Source organism: Oncorhynchus clarkii, chromosome 19 (genome assembly GCF_045791955.1).
Source record: "Oncorhynchus clarkii lewisi isolate Uvic-CL-2024 chromosome 19, UVic_Ocla_1.0, whole genome shotgun sequence".
NCBI lineage: Eukaryota > Metazoa > Chordata > Actinopteri > Salmoniformes > Salmonidae > Oncorhynchus > Oncorhynchus clarkii.
The window spans coordinates 36,613,040-36,633,643 of NC_092165.1; the positions used below are offsets into that span (position 1 = coordinate 36,613,040).

The window sequence follows — 20,604 nt, forward strand, 5'->3', positions numbered from 1 at the left end:
GTCCAGCCCTTGCTGACCATATGTCTGCACTGCAGGGAGTTGAATGGGGGGCTATACAATCTGCCGGGGATTTGAGAATGTCAATATTCTGTGAATGGGCCTGTGTTCCCTGGTTGAAGGGTTAAGTGCAGCCTCGGTCCCGGGGCAGCCCCACTGGGACGGACATCTTAGGGCCTCGTGCCTGATCCTAAGATCCTGAGGTACAAGCAGATTTACAGCTTTTCAATGGGGAAGTCAGATGATATTAACAACTTTTTTTCTCTCTTCACATCTCTCTTTCCCTCCTCCTACTCCCCCGCCTTTCTCTCCCTCCCTTACCAACCCCCCCCCCTCTCTCTCTCTCTCTCACCCCCTACTTCACCGCCTCTATCTCTCTCCCAGGACTTGAGGAATGTTTGAGGACCACTCTAGGCCAGGCCAGCCCATCTGTGGCCTTTGCTCCAGTCCTAGACTTGCCTGACTCTGCTGTCCTCCACCTGTCCTGCTGGCTCAGTCTGTAGAGAGTGAGACCTATATGGACAAGAGAAACCACTCTCCCCCATCCACTGCACAGAACTACAACTCTAGAAGAATGCTAAAGGAGGAACCATGATCCACCCAGAGAGGGACTTGAATGTTCCTAGAGACCACTTATATTACAGACTTCATTTGGACACACACCAACCCTTTGCTTGATGGCCTTACTATTTGTTATTGACGTGTGTGAATGTGCTGATGTAGTATGTTTCTGTACATATATGTATAATTGCGTACATATGAGTATAGAGGCTTACTTAAGACACTAGGCTAGTAATCCACTGTATCCTTCAAACAAGGCTTCCAACAGCTGTCACTCTGAAACAGAGAGCATTTATGAGACAGATCTAATGTACAGTACAGTACAGGACAGTACAGCCCAAATGCCAGAGCACCAGAGAGCTGCAGTCAGTGTATCCCAGACCACGAGCTAATAGCTACTATATATCCCTGCATCTTCCACTGTTATCAATAGATTCACACTTAGCAAGCTAACACCCCTAATAAAATCCTAGGTTGTAGAAAAGCTATACATTGATTTGTTTTTAGGGTGTTATGCATTGTTTGTGTCTGCCTGGTGTTTGGCACGGCCAGAGACTGGTTATTACAATAAGCAATCAGAACCAAGCACCTGAAAAGATTAAGCCTCTTGATGTTGCCCATTGATTCTAACACAGTGTGGTTTATAGGAGAGGGTCGTTCCTCTAGCCTACACACAGCTGCAGGGCTGGAGTCCACACAAAGAGAGCAGAAGAGTGTGTGTGGGTATGCACTATATATAGTGTGTGTGTTTGTGCGTGCGTGAAGAAAACAACACCATTAACTATTGCTCCTGGAACATTTATTTTCTCAAACATTATGAACCGTATTGACGAGCTCAATTGGAATGCATCTTTACTCAGGCTCTATCCTCTCCATTGTGCTGGTGATGGAGGGAGCAGAGTGGGCTATTGATCTCAACCATCTATCTATCTGTTGTTTTCATTGCTCTTATCAAAAATTTAACAATAGAGGCAACCAACAGCGCCTGAAGATTTTATTGAAGGTTAAAAAAAAAACAGACAAGCAATTATCTATGAGGCTGAGCAAAATAACGCACCACTATAATACATGTTAAGATTCACCATGTAGGTTTAGTCTACCTAAAGGAAACGCAAGGGCACATATGGAATATACCTTGAGAGGGAAAATCATGTATAAAACAGCAGCACCGCTCAATTGAACAATGTGTATAAGTTACTTATTAAAATGCTGAACACATGTTGGAAGTTTACTCTTCTCTTTTTTTTTGTTGAACTGGGAGTCCAAAGCATTCCTTTGCCTTATTGAAATACCAAGCAGTTCTCTGGGTAGACACCCCAAGGTAGGAATCTTGTGGTTGGTACAATCCTACATCCTGTTTTACACACTCTTTAATCTGAATGTGGTAGGCCTACAGGGATAATGTCAGCGTTTTAGAATGAGTCAACAATGGCCCAGCCATAACATTTGGTGCCAAACACAGACAGACAACCACTTGTCGATCACCACAGAAAGCGATTATTTCCCAGACATGCAGACAGACACAAGCAGAGACATCAAGCATGTTGTCACACCCCTGGACATGGGCTTGCACATACAGTAAGGCTACTGTACAGACTGTGTTGTCTGTCTAGACTAACTGCTCAATGTTATCACCTCTGCCCTCTCAAAAAATGAATAAAGACAGGGTGACATTTTTATTTTTCCTTGTATTCTTTCTTTGTGTGTTAAAAAAAATCTACATTGTCTACTTAAGAAACTGGCAGCCAGCTCACACACAAGCTAGTAGTTGTCGTGGCTAACATTGTCCTTTGTGTGCAGTGTACCAGCCTGCGGCTCATGTCATTGTGGCCAGGCACATGGACTTTGACTGTGTCGCTGCTCCCTTCCCCCTGGCAGTTGTCTACAGTGGGGGAGAGCTTGTCAGGATATCTCTGGGGCTTCAGACACTGGCCACAAATCCACAGTGATTTATATGATTATCATGTTTTGAATCTTTTTGAAAGTGTTCTTATTTGTGTTTCTTGATTCACAATTGTGAATACCAGCGTTTCCCAGTATCACTGACATGTACTCCTTCATACAGCTTGATGATGAAGCAGTTTATTGAGTGGTGTGTGCATCCCTCTTGTGGCTGATTTTATGAACTGCAGACAAATAAGCGGCTCAGTTGAGTTTCCTGGAGGCCTACAGTTTGTTTGTCTATTTATTTGTGTATTTTTGCATCTCTAAGTATTTAGTCAAGTACCTAATCCAAGGGTGACTGATCTCAGGCAGTAAACAGTAAGCTTCCAGACATCTTCAAAACTAGAAAGCCACTCGGTTAATTGGTTAATCTTGAATTAAACTACAAGATGTGGGACATCGAAGTAGAGGCTGAGGTAAACATATACTTCTATAGTTGGATTTCCAATACCTTTTCCCCTTTTTTGACTATTTTTTATTATCTCTGACTGATTGTAGACAGGTGTGTCTATGACTGATCGTGCCAGTATACAGTGTCTAGGTCAGTTCAATGAGTCCGGGGCAGATTTGGATTGTGGATAGAATCTTAATCTGCAGTAAAAAATAAATCTAGAGATGAGGCTGTGTAATTAGTTTGTGTCTCCATTGGTGTGCTAAACCATCCACAATCCTATTACAAATAACTCGTTCAAAGTGTTGTAGTGGATTTCTGCGAAGTTTTTGGTTTGTTATTATCACCTCGGATAGTTAAATAAAGGTTAAATAAAATAAACGTTATAGATACTGCCACTAAAGTAGACGTTCGAGCAGAAGTGACGGTAGTGTGGGAACCTAAAATAAGTCTTGCTGTTTCCGTCCGAGCATTATTGAGAGACGGACACAGTTAATTTTGAACGCTGTTGTCGCTTAACCTCAATTTATCGCCGTTTTCTGGATCACAAAGCGTACATGTTTCTTGTGTTTCTCATTCTGGAGAACAACAGTCAGCCGGACTCGTGCTTGGTGAGTCTTTTATGCATTTATCGTGGTGTAACTGGTAGGCTAAATGAAACATTAGTTAAGGTTAGCAAACTATCATCTTTAGTGTGTCATTCTGGCTTAAATCAAACTTTCCTTAATATGTTACTACATCTCAAGTTAGGCCTATTTTATGTTAAATAGGAGTTTTAATGATCGGCTGACATATTTTATTACAAGAGCATGATGAAAGCTGTGAATAATTAATGGATTTGCATTCCCGGGTGGCCAAGTTTTTTTTGATGTTGTTCGGTTGAAGAATGCAGTTGTTTTTGAGATTGATTCAATATATTCTGTATTATTGAATAGCCTATTCTATGCGTATACACCCATAAAAACATTGTATTTAAACTGTGTTTATGTTTTTCCTAGATTGTTCAATGAAGGAGAATCATAAAGCATTTGTGGAGCATCATAGGAACGAAGAAGGCAACAATGCATCAGTGCTCCGTTTGTCAGAAGGGTTTCCCGAGTGGCTCTAAACTCCAGAGACACTATCTCATACACACAGGCCAGAAGCCATTTATCTGTTTCGTTTGTGGAAAAGCCTTTAGACAATCTGTACATTTAAAGAAGCACTCTGAGACTCACACAGGGAATTACCGCAATTGGAGTCCACCCACAGAGAGTTTGCTACATCCCATATCAGTACCTACAAACCTTGATCCATCTCTTAGGAAATCAGGACATTATTTGACTACCGATACCCCACTGTTGCCTACAGTGTCTTTTCAAAGAGATGGTCCCATGCAGAGGACAATACTAGAGTACACTACAGCCACAGAGATCGAACCGCAACCTGAACTAATCCCACCTGCTGATAATGGTTGCTTTATCAGCCAACAAAGCACTCTGCCAAGTGGAAATGGCTTCACAAATGTAATAGTGCAAGATAACATGATCGACTCTGATGGAATGGAGAACGGTGCGTGGCACACAGACAATGTCCACACATGTACAGTCTGCCTAATGTGTTTTAGTTCGTCTCACCAGCTTCAGAGACACTTACCAATTCACAGTCATCCAAAACCATTTGAGTGTAGCATTTGTGGGAAGGCCTTCAGACTAAGGGTGCATTTGAAAATGCACTCTCAAATACATGAACGTAAACCTACTGGGTTTCAGACTATCCCCATGCTAGGGTCTCAGCAGAGCTCTTCCAGAGGTAGAATGAGGGTGAACCACGAATGTCCAACTTGTTCAAAAACGTTCTGTTCTCCATCCAAACTAAAGCGTCATTTTCTTACGCACACTGGCCAGAAGCCCTTTTCCTGTGAGGACTGCGGGAAAACATTCAGGCAGGTGTCACACCTGAAAACCCACCTATATGCCTCACATAATATATCAAAGTTCCAAAGTGGGCGTACCAAACAAAAACAAATAAATGCTAGAAACATTAATAAAGAGATGGAGCTACAGTGTGAAATAAGTGTCAGTGCTCCACAGCACCTGGACAAGTTGGAAACAAAGTCTCCTCTTCCTGTCAAAGTGGAGCTGAATACCAGTGGTACCAGTCACTTTCAGTGTAGCATTTGCTTGAAGACATTCAGCAGTTCAATTAGACGCAGGCAGCATTACATGATGCATAAAGAAGTAAGACCCTTTCAGTGCCGTGTCTGTGGCAGAGCCTTCCATCTTTCAACCCATTTAAAGAGGCACCAATTCAGCCATAAGACCTTAGATGAATCTCAGAACACAAGTCAGGTGGATGATCACAGGGATGCTGTGTCGAAGACAGAACATGCATACCAGAATTCAGACAAAGGGATGACTACTCCAGAGACTAATGATTCGAAAGTATTTGAGCTTGATATTATTGTTAAACCAGAGCACTGGAAGCTGAATTTCAAAGTTGATAAAAACTTTCCAGTTTCCACTCTGCAGGACTTAACTGCAACGTCTTACCTGGAGACACCGGTATCTGGTCAAACCAACAGCCAATGTAAGAAGATCAGACAGAAAACAAAGAATCAGCCACTGAACCATCAATGTCTCGCATGCCTTAAAAGTTTCCCATCTCCATCCAAACTGCAGAGGCATATGTTGACCCATACTGGTCAGAGACCGTTTGGGTGCTACACATGTGGGAAGAAGTTTCGCCAGCCAACACATTTAAGGATCCACTCCCGCACTCATCTGTGGTCCAGAAATGGCAAGCAAAGATATGCTCAGCGTTCTAGACCTCCATCACGTCGAATGACTGAATACAGAGGGTATCCAGTGGGTGTCCAATTTCAGGAAAAGCTTCCTGAAAAGCTCAATTTTGATAGGAACTTTCACCTCAACTCCCCTACAGAGAGTCAGTCAGGTCAAGGCAGTACTTTTACATGTGGACACAATGCATGCAATAGTAAAGTGGAGTTTCAGTGTTCAACATCCTCTCTATCCAAGCTTCGGCTCCCTCTCCAAATGCCACCAGAAACAACACTGAATCAAAGTGGCCACTTACAATTGAAAAATCAGGCAAAACCTTCCGCAGGAAAAGTTCACAATGACCCTTTCCTGAGTATAGGTCCTGAATTGGCTTTAAAAGGTGCTGATGCCAACCCTGTGAGGAATACAAGCCATACCCAACACCAGTGTTTGCTATGTTTCAAATATTTCCCATGTGCCTCTAAACTACAGAGACACAACCTTGTACACACTGGCTTGAGACCTTTCCGATGCCTGGCATGTGGAAAAACGTTCAGACAGACCACACACCTGAAAGTCCACGAGGGAACTCACAAGTGGAGACCCTTCAGACCTGCCTCTCAACAGGGAAACCAAATGAAATTAAGAAGGCAGCAACAACATCCGTACTCTAAAGTCTGTGCTCAAGTTCCCGTGGCGAGTTCTATGAGAACAACAGAGCTGTTACATTTGAATGGTGTGAATGACTGGAGACCATTCCAGGACAATTTTGAGGATACTTGTAATATTCAAGCAGAGGCACAACAGGACAACAACATAGTCAAGACTTCTAAACAATCCATACAAAACAATTTGCACAAGCGCAACAACTCCAGGCCTATAAACAAAGTGATCTGTGTTAAAAGAAAAGCACACCTGTGCACAATTTGCCAGAAGGGCTTTGACACTCCAAGCAAACTATCCAGACACTTTCTCATACACACTGGGATAAGACCATTCAAATGCAGTTTCTGCACTAAAACTTACAGACAGCCTTGCCACTTGAGAAGCCATGAACAACGAACACATGAGATTAAAACATGTAGTGACGTCCAGAAAAACAGCAGGTTTGGGGACCATGAAACTCTTGCCTCTGCTCAAGGAAAGACACTGAGAGACATGCCACAGTCCTACAAAGACAGTTCTGATAACTGCTCAGTCACTGATGAGGGTTTAGAACATTCTTCACAGACAAGAGACCCAGGCTTTGTGGCAAAACAAGACATACCAGATGATAGTATGGAATCTGGGAGTAGACAAAGTGAAGACTATTGGCGCACTGAGTGTCACAGTCACTTCTTGTCCCCATCTGAGCTTGCTACTCATCTAAATGTTCATGTCCAAAGCAATGAGATTACAGGTCAGACCTCATTGCAACAGGATATGGGGGGACACATGGATGTTCAAACCAATCGAGTCCTAGCAGATGCAGACAGCCATAATGTTATCCAAAATGAGAGGCTTGATCATTACTGGTGTGAAACAATTCACGCACCATTTCAGTGTGACACATGCATCACATCTTTTGAAACGGAAAGGGATCTTCAGGTCCATAAATGTGTCTCAATAAATCTAATTGAGTTTACTGAGTCAAGCCCATATCAGTGTGCAATTTGCTTCAAGGATTTCAAGACTCCCTCCAAACTCCAGAGACATTATGTCACCCACACAGGAGAGAGGCCTTTCCTGTGTAAAGTGTGTGAGAAGACTTTCACACAAGCGTCTCATCTAAAAACACACCAACGCACACACAAATAAAATATGGCCTTAACAGATACATTTATATTTTAGTCTTTCAGCAGACACTTTTATCCAGAGCGATTTACAATAATGGGTGCATACATTTTTTAATTCATGTTTTTATTTACCTATATCTAATATGATTTATCTCTTTCTTTTCTCAGTTTAGTTTTGTATGCCCACAACACTGTTCAGAAAGATTACAATTACAATTTGATTGATTTTAATAAAATGTGCCTTTTATTGTCATTTGTTGATTCCAGAGTTTAAAATAAAATTGTCATGTGAAGCCAAGGCATTTATGGTAAAAACAATTTGCGTGTTATTTATTGGTTAAGAGTTATTTTTTAATAATCTGCATAATTGCCATTTATTTTGTTTTATTTAACCTTTATTTAACTAGGCAAGTCAGTTAAGAACAAATTTTTATCTCCAATGACGGCCTACCAAAAGGCCTGCGGTGACAGGGACTGGGATTAAAAAGAAAAATATAGGTCAAAACACACATCACGACAAGAGAGACAGCACAACACTACATAAAGAGAGACCTAAGACAACAACATAGCATGGTAGCAACACAACATGACAGCAGCACAACATGGTAGCAGCACAAAACAGTGTACAAACATTATTGGGCACCGATAACAGCACAAAGGGCAAGAAGGTAGAGACAACAATACATCACACAAAGCAGCCACAACTGTCAGTAAGTGTCCATGATTGAGTCTTTGAATGAAGAGATTAAGATAAAACTGTCCAGTTTGAATGTTTGTTGCAGCTTGTTCCAGTTGCTAGCTGCAGCGAACTGAAAAGACAAGCGACCCAAGGATGTGTGTGCTTTGGGGACCTTTAACAGAATGTGACTGGCAGAACAGGTGTTGTGTGTGGAGGATGAGGGCTGCAGTAGATAACTCAGATGGGGGGGAGTGAGGCCTAAGAGGGTTTTATAAATTAGCATCAACCAGTGGGTCTTGCGACAGGTATACAGACATGACAGGTTTACAGAGGAGTATAGTGTGCAGTAATGTGTCCTATAAGAAGCATTGGTAGCAAATCTGATGGCCAAATGGTAAAACCATACTTAGCTGTTTTGATCAAAGTTTGTTTAGAAAAAAAAGTGTCTATACTATATAAATGTCTATCTCTGAGATTTTATATTGTCTGTTGAATTATGCAAAAAGGTACTTCATAGTTCATCCTAATAGCACATGAATGATTCAGGTAACCTATCTTCATAGACTACTATGTTCTCTCATATCACTATATAGTCTAAAATATTGTTTAGCCATAATAACAACTCTATAATGATAACCCCAGATATTATGGAAATGACCCCAAACTTGATCGATTTTCCATGTGGGTGAGCCCAAAGATTTTGGAATATACTGACAATGTACTGGCACTGCTTTTTGTGTAGGAACTGTTATGTTACATCCCTTGTTTCACTAGGAATCTAAACATAGCGCACCGGAAATGTGTCGCAAATAAATCGTTTTGCTTGTGTACATGCGTAGCGGGAATCACACAGATGTTTTGAAATACCAAGGTTAGTTTCTACAGTTATTTGACTTTATATATAAACAAGCAATGTTTTATCAGCAACACATTTTTGCCACCATATCCAGCTATTTGAACATAACGGGTACTAGCTAGCTAGTGTAATCTACTACTACTCTAACGTTATTAGCTAATGTTAGCATTAACTAGCTAGCTAGTTCGCTGTACTGTAAAGTCAATTTAGCTAGCTCGTCCAGATTTAGCTAGCATACTAGTGTTTTAAATGACAAATGTCATTGGAATAAGTAGTTTGCTATGTTATCTTATAGTTAAATTTTTCCTCAGGAAATTAAGATAGCGAGTTGAACACCGACATGGAGAATCAAACCCATGCTAAGAAAGCATCTGCGCCCTCTGTGTCCCAAATCAACGCAGAATATGTCACACAGGTAACTATATACGCAAATAATGTTTTAGTGCTTTGTGTCTTTTTAATAGCTGTCTCAATTACACTTGTGCTAAAATACCTACCATCTCTGCTTATGCTGGACTTCACATTGGTAGTTGCTGCTACTTTACTCTGTTAACATCCTAACATCCTGTCGGGAACTGAGTTTTTTTTAACTTGTTTTTTTATGTCATTGATTGACCGAATCACAATTTAGCAGGGGTGCGTTCAGTTCGTTTCAACGTTTGCTACGTTGCTGACGGCGTTCCACAACCCTTCCCCGTTTTTCAACTGGTCGTTCAGAACAGAACCGTTTCCGTTTGATTGAACATTGCACACCGTTTTTTTCTACTGAACACAGCCCTGGTTGCCATCTTTTTGAATTGGAGGGGAAGGGTTTCCGGGGAGGGGGTGTACTGTGGATTGCTGTTATAATAACACTCTTTCTTCTCTAAGTTGTCTAACAGATACTGGGCTCCCCATGCCAAGAATAAACTACCATTTGACCCAAAGGTGAGCCTCCTACTGACAAACTTGAGTTATGAATATAGTGGAGGAGATGGTCTTCTTGCTCTAACAAACTATAATTGTCACCCACTCAGGTTTTGGAGGATGTCTATGAGAGAGAGATTCTCAAGTCCAAGTGAGTGAACTCAACTCTTGAATAGCATCAGTATTTTGTAATGTTAACTTGTCTTAAATCCTCCATTTCTGCTATTTTATCTTCAGGTTTGCCATTAGGAAGATCATGTTGTTGGAGTTCAGGTGGGTTTTTGACCTTTTTTTATGTGACCTCAATGCATTATCATCAGTCATTTAATGTTTTTAATATGCTGCTATTTGTGTCCTGCCTCTCAGTCAGTACCTGGAGAACTACCTGTGGGTGAACTATAATCCTGAGGTCTCCAGTAATGCCTACCTCATGTCCATCTGCTGCATAGTCAATGAGAAGTTCAGAGAGAACGTCCCTGCCTGGGAGGTAAGAATGGATTGAGTCGCCTGTCAAACAGAAATGTTCATCCTTTGGTTCACGTAACAAATTGTTATCTGTGTTAGCATGTTGAACAACACTCGCTGTTATGTTGTGAATATGAGTGTTGCGGTCAGCTGTACAGGGACAGCCCCTGCGTTACAGCTACTTAGGGAAGATGTATCCAGCAAGCATTGATCAATGTCCTCTAATATCAATGCATGTCTTCTTTATCCCTTGGTTTATTATCTTTATCCAGGTGTTTAAGAAGGAGCCTAGCCACTTCCCGTACTTCTTTAAGTGTGTGATGGAGGCCGTGCTGGCTGGAGAGGAGGCTGGCCTGACTCTGAAGGAGCAGACTGTACTGTTGGTCTTCCTTGACCACTGCTTCAACAGCCTGGTATGTCACACACCAACCAATGTCTACCTCTCTGGAAATGTGGAATTAGTTATTGGCTGAATCAACCACATAATATAAGTTGAGTAATGCATTGTTTTATTGCGAAAGTATGTTAGTAACAACCATAGAATGAAGAGTCCCTTTCTTCTGACCTTGTTCACTCCCCTTTCCCCGGCCTGATGACAATGGATAGGTGGAAGCAACAAAGCTGAAGCTAGATGGAGCTACTGCTTACGCCTATCCAGTAGTCTCAGGGCCACGAAGATGAGCTAACAAAAGGAAAACTTCCTTGAGGTGGTTTTAATAAAGGTAGTTTGGTGCAGGTTCCACTAGGTGACAGTATTACACTTCAAATTGTGTATTCAGTTGTTTCCCTAGCACATTTGTGTTCTCCACTCCTTCTCAAAACCATGGGTAGCCATTGCACCAGTCTCACTCTGAAAATCAATTTTCATCCTCTATGCTTCTCCTGAACTCATTGTGATGATTCTAATCAGTTTGGTGCTTTGCCATTAGTCTACCAACGTTCAAATATCCTTATATCCCTCTCCGACCCACACCCATTCTCTCTCTCTCTCTCTCTCTCTCTCTCTCTCTCTCTCTCTCTCTCTCTCAGGAGGTGGATTTGATCAGAGAGCAGGTGCAGCAGCTCATCTCACTTCCCATGTGGATGTGTATCTTGCCTGTAAGAACTCTTCCCCTTATCTCAAGTGCTCTTATGTCCTTAGAACTGTCACCCTGTTAGATATGCATTATGTTTAAAATTGTGACAATATTTTACACATTTACAAATTGTGATTGATTAAGTGGAATAGGGTTGGTGAGCCAAAAACAACTTTCCTAGTGCAAATGTTGCGTTTTACTACTTTTATAGCATCGTTAAGATTGATTAATGAAGACACTTTCATGTTTACAGTCTAGACTGCAACACGAGCTGAAGAAAGTTCCCAAGCTCCAAAAGTTTTGGAATCTGATCAAGAAGAATTTTGACAAGCTGGAAGGCAAAGCATCAGAGCAGTAAGACATTCTCCCTCTGCCTGTAATCTGGACCAGTAGAAATTGACTTTCTGCATGTATTAGGACCAGTAGACATTGACCTTCTGCCTGTGTCTGGACCAGGAGACGTTGACCTTCTGCGTGTATCTGGACCAGTAGACATTGACCTTCTGCATGTATTAGGACCAGTAGACATAGACCTTCTGCATGTATTAGGACCAGTAGACATAGACCCTCTGCCTATGTCTGGCCCAGTAGACATAGACCCTCTACCTGTGTCTGGACCAGGAGACATAGACCTTCTGCCTGTGTCTGGACCAGGAGACATAGACCCTGTGTCTGGACCAGGAGACATAGACCCTGTGTCTGGACCAGGAGACATAGACCCTGTGTCTGGACCAGGAGACATAGACCCTGTGTCTGGACCAGGAGACATAGACCCTGTGTCTGGACCAGGAGACATAGACCCTGTGTCTGGACCAGGAGACATAGACCCTGTGTCTGGACCAGGAGACATAGACCCTGTGTCTGGACCAGGAGACATAGACCCTGTGTCTGGACCAGGAGACATAGACCCTGTGTCTGGACCAGGAGACATAGACCCTGTGTCTGGACCAGGAGACATAGACCCTGTGTCTGGACCAGGAGACATAGACCCTGTGTCTGGACCAGGAGACATTGACCCTGTGTCTGGACCAGGAGACATTGACCCTGTGTCTGGACCAGGAGACATTGACCCTCTGCCTGTGTCTGGACCAGGAGACATTGACCTTCTGCCTGTGTTTGGACCAGTAGACATTGACCTTCTGCCTGTGTCTGGACCAGTAGACATTGACCTTCTGCCTGTGTCTGGACCAGGAGACATTGACCTTCTGCCTGTGTCTGGACCAGGAGACATTGACCTTCTGCCTGTGTCTGGACCAGGAGACATTGACCTTCTGCCTGTGTCTGGACCAGGAGACATTGACCTTCTGCCTGTGTCTGGACCAGGAGACATTGACCTTCTGCCTGTGTCTGGACCAGGAGACATTGACCTTCTGCCTGTGTCTGGACCAGGAGACATTGACCTTCTGCCTGTGTCTGGACCAGGAGACATTGACCTTCTGCCTGCTGGTTTTGGACCAGTAGACATTGACCTTCTGCCTGTATCTGGACCAGTAGACATTGACCTTCTGCCTGTGTCTGGACCAGGAGACATAGTCCCATCAAAGGCACAGTGATGTGTGTCACTAATTATTATTTCCCTGCCTTTATTTCCAGAGCTAAGATGGAGAGGACGTTCCTCTCTGCTCTCATTAAGAAGTTTCTTGGTGTTCTGGTGTCCATTTCCCCAGCAGGTAACATTTAGCAACACAGTTATGATTTATGAGCAAAGCAGTGTTTCATTATTCCCCACAAGCAGCAGGACACCGCGGAGGGAAGGGGGTCAGATTTACTTAGAAGAGATTCTCAAGGCTAAAAATGGTCCTCATACAGAAAAAGTTGTCACACCTTGTTGTGCAAATGTATTTTAAAAGTTAGCAGAGGTACAAATCTTACTCTGGCAGCAGGCAGCCCAGCGGTTAAGAGCCTTGGGCTAGTAACCGAAAGGTCGCTGGTTCGAATCCCATAGCTGACTAGGTGGGGGGGGGGGATCTGCCGTTCTGAGGCCGGGGAACAGTTGTTACTCAAGGCCAAGGCAGTTAACCCCTGACAACAACTTCTCCCCGGGCGCCGATGAAGTGGATGTCACTTAAAGCAGCCCCCCCCCCACCCCCCCACCCACCCACCTCAAAGAGGTTAGGTTAAGACACATTTTGTTTGAATGCATTCAGTTATGCAACTGACTAGATATCCCCTTCCCTACCATTGGCAGACGAGGACAGCCCAGGCAGGTGCTACTTGCTAGATTTTATCCTTGTATATGATTAGCCATAGATCTTTGATAGTCTTTATCTATGCGCAGACCTCATCTCTCTGTGACTGTCTCAGCTGTCGCCTTCTCTCAACTCAGACCTCATTACTGGTGTGAGACCCACTTTTTCAACCCTCTATCTATCCCAAAGTTCATCCTTTCCTTCAAACTTGACCCCCACTTTGAAAGGGCAGTCCTGTCCAGATGCTCCCCCTCCTCACAGCCTCCATGGTGATGTAAAGCAGGGTGACCAGACTACCCTTAGCCAACCTGAATGCTCAGAATAGCATCTTTCCCAACATGCAGCTGGGTGAAGGTGGTCATGCTGAGACCCAGACTCTAATCGTCCTGGTCCACAGCACGGACACATTGATCTCCCAGTGTGCTGCAGTGCCTGAGGAAGACACACACACCGCGTTCTCCATGCACGCCCGTGCCACTTCCTGGCACTACCTCTCAAACACATCATCACCCCCCATTCCCTCCTGTGTGATAGCGAGTATGGCCATGTATTTTATTACCTGATCTGAATGTCTCTCTGTGTTGTCTCTCTCAGGCCCTGTACCCATGGAGAAGGTGCACTACTGCGAGAGGTTCATCGAGCTCATGATTGACCTGGAGGTAAGTAACACCATTTATAAGGGACGCTATGTTCTTGTTGTGTAGTTATGAAGGGTACCAGGCAGCCATTTCATATAGGATCAACTGAATATCTGCAATCACTGAGCATGCAAAGACACTTGAGTTCGCTGTACCTACCTGTACAGCTATTTCGGTCTTGATCTGTGTTGAGTATGGAACTCTGTCCCTGAATGACTGGTTTTTGTTGACTTCTAGGTTATTTCTAACATAGAGGTGTAAGGTCACAATGTAGCACGCTTTCTTATCCTCTATACTCTGGCTTTATGATGACATGTAGCGAGGTGTCACAGTCAAGGTGGTCCCTTCCCTCTCCAGGCTGCAAGGTGACGCTGCTCCTGTTTCCACACAGGGAGGATAGGATGAATTGAGTTCTATTCCATCTGATGACAGGCTATACTTTTTTCCCCTGGCACCGGCAAGGCAAGCTGCCTCCGGAGAAATCCTTTCCCTCTCAGCAGTATCATTTTACAAAGGGATGGCTGAAATCTCATACTTGCCTCTCTGCGATGATATGATGATGCCCTGTGAGTCTCTGTATGGAAAAAGAGGCCCTACATTTTACACTTCTGCTAGGCTGAGCTGTTTTATCTGTCATGGCTGGTTGGGGATCAAAGATGGCTGCCGTAGATAACGCTTGCCTGTGTTGTGAGAGGGTATAATCATTTGCAGCACCTGCCTTCTGTATAGAGGTGAATTCAATGGAATAAATGAAGGTTCTGGTGTTGCCATTTTCCATAAATGTTTCTGTATAAGTATTGTCATTGTTTTTCTCCTTTCATCTTTTTTGGAAATGTGAACTCTAACCCTCATCAAAAAGTGTCCAATACAACCTTCTCAAGTCGACCCTTTATCAATAGGGCCCTATTTATACTCTGGGCCTCAATGCTGGGAATTCTGTTTGGTAGATGGTTTGATCTGAATGGCCCCAGTGACTGAGTCAATCCATACATGGACTAATCCTGGTTAGTGATGTTGCACCGTCTCCTTGTTATCAGCTACAGGTCTGGGCTGCATAGTAATAGTAGGCTGGATTTTAGAACACCCTCAATGTGTTTAACATTCTGACTGAGGCCCCTTTTGTTTTTCTAGGTGTATGTGTGGAAAAATCAATGATTATTGAGGCTCTGGTCTTGTATAAAGGCATGGTTTTCCCATGATGTGTAATGTGTGCTTCCATTCTGTCTGTGTTCAGGCCCTGCTGCCCACTAGGCGCTGGTTCAACACGGTGCTGGACGACTCCCACCTGGTGGTGAGCTGCCACCTGTCCAGTCTCATGCAGAGAGAGAAGGAGGGTCACCTCTTCTGCCAGTTACTGGACATGCTGAAGTTCTACACAGGCTTTGAGATCAATGACCAGACGGGCAACGCCCTGACAGAGAAGGAGATGACCACACTCCACTACGACAGAATCACTTCACTGCAGGTACACGCATACAACACCATGCAGGCCTCCATTTTGTTTGGTTCCCCTACCTGTCTAGTTAAGAATGCGTTGTGTATTAAAATAGTTTATTTGATAGGGATTGTTGTTAACATCAGTGGCGCATTTTAAGCGTTGAAAGTAGAGCGCGAGAGTCGCGGCCGGTGCTGTGAGTAAAACATGTACGAATATGAATCATTCATGATTTAGTGACAACTTCCAGACGTCTTTGACAAGAAATAATGTCAAGTCACATTTCAGTCCCAGAGAGAATTCTCCATAGATTTCAGTGTTCAACTTGTTTCATGATTATTTTTTTACCTCACATTTGATCATATCAAGTTGAATCTTTGTATAAATATACAGGTTGGTTCATCTGTTCTTAGCTTGGCTCTCCATCTGTCCATCTCTCTTTCCCCTACTTCTCTCTAGGCCCACATAGATGCTGGATTAATAAATGAGGGAAATCCGTAAGGTGCCTGACATCACACTGGCTCTGAGGTGTTTGCACCTGCTTTTAATGTTTGTGTGTTGTCTTTCAGAGGGCTGCCTTTGCCCATTTCCCAGAGCTGCAGGACTTTGCCCTGTCCAATGTGGCAGCAGTGGACACACGGGAATCCCTTACAAAACAGTTTGGTCATCTCAGGTAAAGTGTGTCTGTGTGATAGACGGGTGGGAGAAGAATCAATTGTTAGTGTGTGTGTGCGCTTCCTATCCTTGTCTCCTTTCCTCCTGGTCCTAGGTGCTGCTGGTTTGATATAGGTAACACTGGGTCTCAGCAAGCCAGGCAGTGAAATATAAGCTGTTTTTGTGTGTGGAGGAAAACATCCATACACATCTAAACCTTTATATCTTCACACTAACGTGATGACAAACGTTGAGTTGTCACTGGCGTAACGCTAGCATCCCTAACGCTGCTCCCCCCCGACAGTGAACGTTAGTCAGCCTGTGAGTCCTTGAATGTGCAGTAGAGTGGTACCAGCCAGAGGGAGAGAGAGAGGCTCGCCTCATTAATTGAATCGATCTGCAGGAGCTGGAGAATAAACTCTTTGAACAGCTGTGTTTGTCAGATCATGTTAGGGAGTGGCCTCAGCAAAAAACATTCCCCCCTTTGGCGGGGCCTTGTTAGTGTGTGTGTGGGGCGGCGGCAGGTAGCCCAGCGGTAACAAAAGGTCACTGGTTCGAATCCCCGAGCCAGCAAGGTGTGCCGTTCTGCCCTTGAGCACGGCAGTTGTCCCTAACAAAAACTGTTCCCCGGGCGCAAATGACGTGGGTGTCTCTGATTCTGAGGGGTTGGGTTAAATGCGGAAGATGCATTTAGTTGTACAACTGACTAGGTATCCCTTTTCCTATCCTTGTCTCCTTTCCTCCTGGTCCTAGGTGCTGCTGAGTTTGAGATAATTAACACTGGGTCTCAGCAAGCCAAGCAGTGAAGTATCAGAGCTGTTGTGTGAATTTATTCCAGAAGAGAGGAGCTCAAGCTGTCGTTTCTCCTGTGTATTGTTGTTCTCGTGAATGAAGCCAGGCTCTGCATTGTTATCCAGTCGCCCCACTGGCTTCAAAGCAGCTCTGGAAACTCCACATATGCCCATCACTTTTAACAAGGCACTTTTTTACCCAGAAAACCTTATTTTTAATGCCAGCTATTTCAGCTGTGCTACCCACAAGATAAACTGCCACTCGTCCACTATTCCCGATTGATCTGCTACGTAATAAAGATTATTTTCCTGTGTTTTATATATATTTCTTCACTATGAGTTTGGAATAATACTGTGAAATTATTGATTTATTTTCAAATAGACACAGACACACCCCATGTCTTACAGGAGGAAGCTGTTCATTTTTGCCGATGCACGGAAAACCCAGCCAGCTGTATGTCGTCGTTCAGCCACGACTCTGTCAAACACAAGAAATTAGACAGTGGCAGAGTCATTATGCACAAAATAAGTTAGAAATAATGTGGAAAAAACACACAATAGCACAATTGGTTAGGAGCCTGTTAAACGGCAGCCATCTCCTCCGGCGGCATTTTCCCCTCCCCACTCAGACCACTCTCAGACTGTCCCAGCAGAATTCTTGCTTGAGAAATTGCTCTTTTGCTTTTAGTCTCCTTAACAACTCAAAGCAGCTATTTTAGCTTTGTCATGAAGTACAGTACAGCAGCGTGACCCATACCAGTCCCTAGACGGACCAACTGCATGGCCAGCAAAACCCACTGATCCGTGTGGTCAAATCATGGCATCATCACGAGCCTGCCCACACTTCTGCTCACAATGACACGTGTCCCGCTCTGTCTGTACAGGACTCAGTCACAGTGTCTCTTTATACCATCCCCTGCCTGTGTCATGGCACATGCCGAGGCAGCCTCTGCCTCAGCTCTGAGAGATGGAGATGTGGTTGGATTTGAATAATCGCATCGACCCCAGCCCCTGAACACGCCATGCTGACAGAGCAGGACTGCAGTGGCCGCTACTTAGCAGAGTTGAGGAAAACACGAAGACTAGCATACATTACATTGCAATTCTAACAAGCACAGATTTAAGGAACAGCCTGTGTGTTGGGAAAATGTGGCACTTTTCACATTGTCAAATGAAGGGTAGCGGCCCGGACGCTGAAATAGTTTTCCTCAGAAAAATAGAATCATCAGTGTAAATATTCTCCTGAATGTGCATTTCTACCCCTGGGTCTTCTTGTTGTAGTAAACAGACTGACTTAGCAGAAAATATGCGACTGTTTAAATCATGATGCTCAAAGGAAATAAATATGAATTGGAAGTTTGTAACGTCAAATATGCTAAAGTTGATTCTTTTTTCCTCCGTGCAGTTCCAATACTCTCCACAGGGTGGCCTCGTATCTATGCCTCTTACCAGAGCTGGCAGAGGAACAGGACACCACCTATGAGAAGGAGGTCCTCCTGGAGCTGCTGGTAGGTGCTACGAAACAGGGAGACGTTGTCCTTAACCACTGATTGAGGATCAGGTATTTGTGTCATCGTCCTAATGCTTTAAGTTAGGAATGGGGAAAGGGTTATCTGATCCTAGATCTGTGGTTAAGGGTGATGGGAAGGGAACGATAATGAGACGCCACCCAAGGTGCTTGGCTAAACCGCAGCAACGTCAGGATATGGTCATTTTCAGAACAATAATTGCCTGGGGAGCGTAGCGGCATAACAGGTATTTGTGGCTTGTTTAAAAGCCACTCATTTATGCTTTTGACCTTGGAATACAGTATGCAACCCCCAGCAATGTTTCTCTTATCCTAGGAAAAGACAGCAGTGGATCTGATTGCTCTCCACACACACACACCTTTTAGTCCCTCCTAAAAACAGAAATCCAGTGTGTTAAACAATTCTCATCCCCCATAACCCTCCGTCACCAAGCGACCAGCCACTGACCTGCTCTGTCCTTACTACTGTAATTACCCACTTCAAGTCTTCTCTAGGCCTCCTCTCCCCACTACTGAAGAGAAGCTTTTCCATAATTAGCTGATTAGATTGTTTCCCAGAACCAATGTCAGGGGACTCATTTGGCCCCGGGTTGCCCGGGGCAACCGAAAATCTCCAAAGATTCCAGTTAGGTATTATGTGTCTGTCAGAGGCTTGGGGCGCTGTGCTGTACGGTAGGGAGCAGAGCAGCTCACACAAACTGCAGAGTCTGCAATTAAACCTGGGGAAGGAGAGGACTGGAGTTATGCTGTGTTCAGCCTCTAGCTATCACTGTTCTGATGGTTATTTAATTTCCCCAAGACATTAACCAACCACTCTTGAATTCTGAACAGAATATTGTTTTTCCTTTTTTAATATGGACTGAATTCCTAGGGGAAGTTGGGAACTTGAGTTTTCCTGGATTGCAGTGGATTTGATCCAACGTTATATTTGTTAGTTTTTGCATAGTTTTAAAATTGTCCGAGGTATTTGAACTGGACGTTACTTTCCATCGAGGCATAGGGTCTAGAGCTCTATGGACCTCTCTGCCAGTCCCTGATGGACATGAGTATGACAAAACCCTGGGTTGGATAGTGCCTGGCAGAGAACACAGCAGTGTAACAGGATTAGCGCAGCATGGCGGTTATTGACAGAGTGGTCCCATATGGGAACACAGAGATTATATAGGCTTCTGCATCATGTTTGGAACACAACCATTATTTAGGCCACAACATTAAGGCCCCTGACCTAAAACACAGGAATGAATGAAGAGTTTGTCGTGACAGGGGGATGGTGACTGGTGTGACGCAATACGTCTGACCCGATTTAATTTGACCAAACATTGTTCTTAATACCACTGTCTGATCTAGTGAGTAAGGAGGGGGAGGATGCGTGTTGCAAGGGCAGTCTGTACCAGAGTAGACCAATGGCTCGTTCATCCAATTTCTTTGTCTGTCTGTCTGTCTTCCTTCTCACACATTCTTCCAGGTGTCTCGTCATGAGAGGAGAATCTCCCAGATAGAGCAACTTAATCAAATGCCTCTTTATCCAACGGAGAAGATTATCTGGGATGAGAACATCGTCCCCACTGAGTACTATTCTGGCGAAGGTCTGTCTTTCTACGCTATCTCCTCGCAAACTCATCTCACACACACACACCGCTGTTATCCCACACCTCAGGGGCACCTTAGCTGGCATCCTCTTAATGGGCAATCCTCTTTAGGCTGGCTGGAGCACCTTCACCAGCTAAGATGCCTACAGCCCCGTAAAGCCATTGAAATCCATGAGCCTAACAACATTTTATAAGGCTGTTTTAGCCTGCCAAGAGATTACAGGTGTAAAACTAGCTGTATAGTCGACTCTGCAAATGTATAGTTGACTCTGCCACTGTTCTAGCTAAGGGATTGTCCCTGTCAAGTGGGTCCAGAATTGTTCCTGGTCAGGGAAAACACAGGGCCATGTTTGTTACTCTGAAATAGATGT

The 20,604-nt window shown here is 43.9% G+C and overlaps 3 protein-coding genes across 4 annotated transcripts in view; all 3 read left to right on the forward strand.

Annotated features, from left to right (window-relative positions):
- The window catches only part of LOC139375101 (diphthamine biosynthesis 6), an 88,260-nt gene extending 86,484 nt beyond the window's left edge, over positions 1-1,776 (forward strand). For both annotated transcript variants that reach the window (XM_071116559.1, XM_071116560.1), the window contains exon 15: positions 382-1,776. In XM_071116559.1, the coding sequence (XP_070972660.1) occupies positions 382-500 (119 nt within the window). In that variant the 3' untranslated portion in view covers positions 501-1,776. The remainder of the gene's footprint in view (positions 1-381) is intronic.
- Positions 1,777-3,380: 1,604 nt separating this feature from the next.
- Positions 3,381-7,742, forward strand: LOC139375100 (zinc finger protein 770-like). The gene is made up of 2 exons (XM_071116557.1): positions 3,381-3,504; positions 3,892-7,742. Exon 2 carries the CDS (start codon positions 3,955-3,957, stop codon positions 7,447-7,449), a length of 3,495 nt encoding a protein of 1,164 aa, XP_070972658.1. The 5' UTR covers positions 3,381-3,504; positions 3,892-3,954; the 3' UTR covers positions 7,450-7,742.
- A 1,128-nt stretch (positions 7,743-8,870) lies between these two features.
- LOC139375102 (aquarius intron-binding spliceosomal factor) overlaps positions 8,871-20,604 on the forward strand; it is a 57,582-nt gene continuing 45,848 nt past the window's right edge. Inside the window, exons 1-15 of the mRNA XM_071116561.1 lie at positions 8,871-8,977; positions 9,274-9,377; positions 9,833-9,889; positions 9,979-10,019; positions 10,106-10,141; positions 10,235-10,355; positions 10,606-10,746; positions 11,363-11,431; positions 11,663-11,763; positions 13,003-13,079; positions 14,193-14,257; positions 15,471-15,701; positions 16,241-16,344; positions 18,522-18,624; positions 20,110-20,230. Coding sequence (XP_070972662.1) covers positions 9,303-9,377; positions 9,833-9,889; positions 9,979-10,019; positions 10,106-10,141; positions 10,235-10,355; positions 10,606-10,746; positions 11,363-11,431; positions 11,663-11,763; positions 13,003-13,079; positions 14,193-14,257; positions 15,471-15,701; positions 16,241-16,344; positions 18,522-18,624; positions 20,110-20,230 — 1,342 coding nt within the window. The 5' untranslated portion in view covers positions 8,871-8,977; positions 9,274-9,302. The remainder of the gene's footprint in view (positions 8,978-9,273; positions 9,378-9,832; positions 9,890-9,978; positions 10,020-10,105; positions 10,142-10,234; positions 10,356-10,605; positions 10,747-11,362; positions 11,432-11,662; positions 11,764-13,002; positions 13,080-14,192; positions 14,258-15,470; positions 15,702-16,240; positions 16,345-18,521; positions 18,625-20,109; positions 20,231-20,604) is intronic.

Coding starts and splice junctions, on each gene's coding strand:
- LOC139375100 (XM_071116557.1), top strand. CDS start 3,955: ATGCATCAGTGCTCCGTTTGTCAGAAGGGTTTCCCGAGTGGCTCTAAA.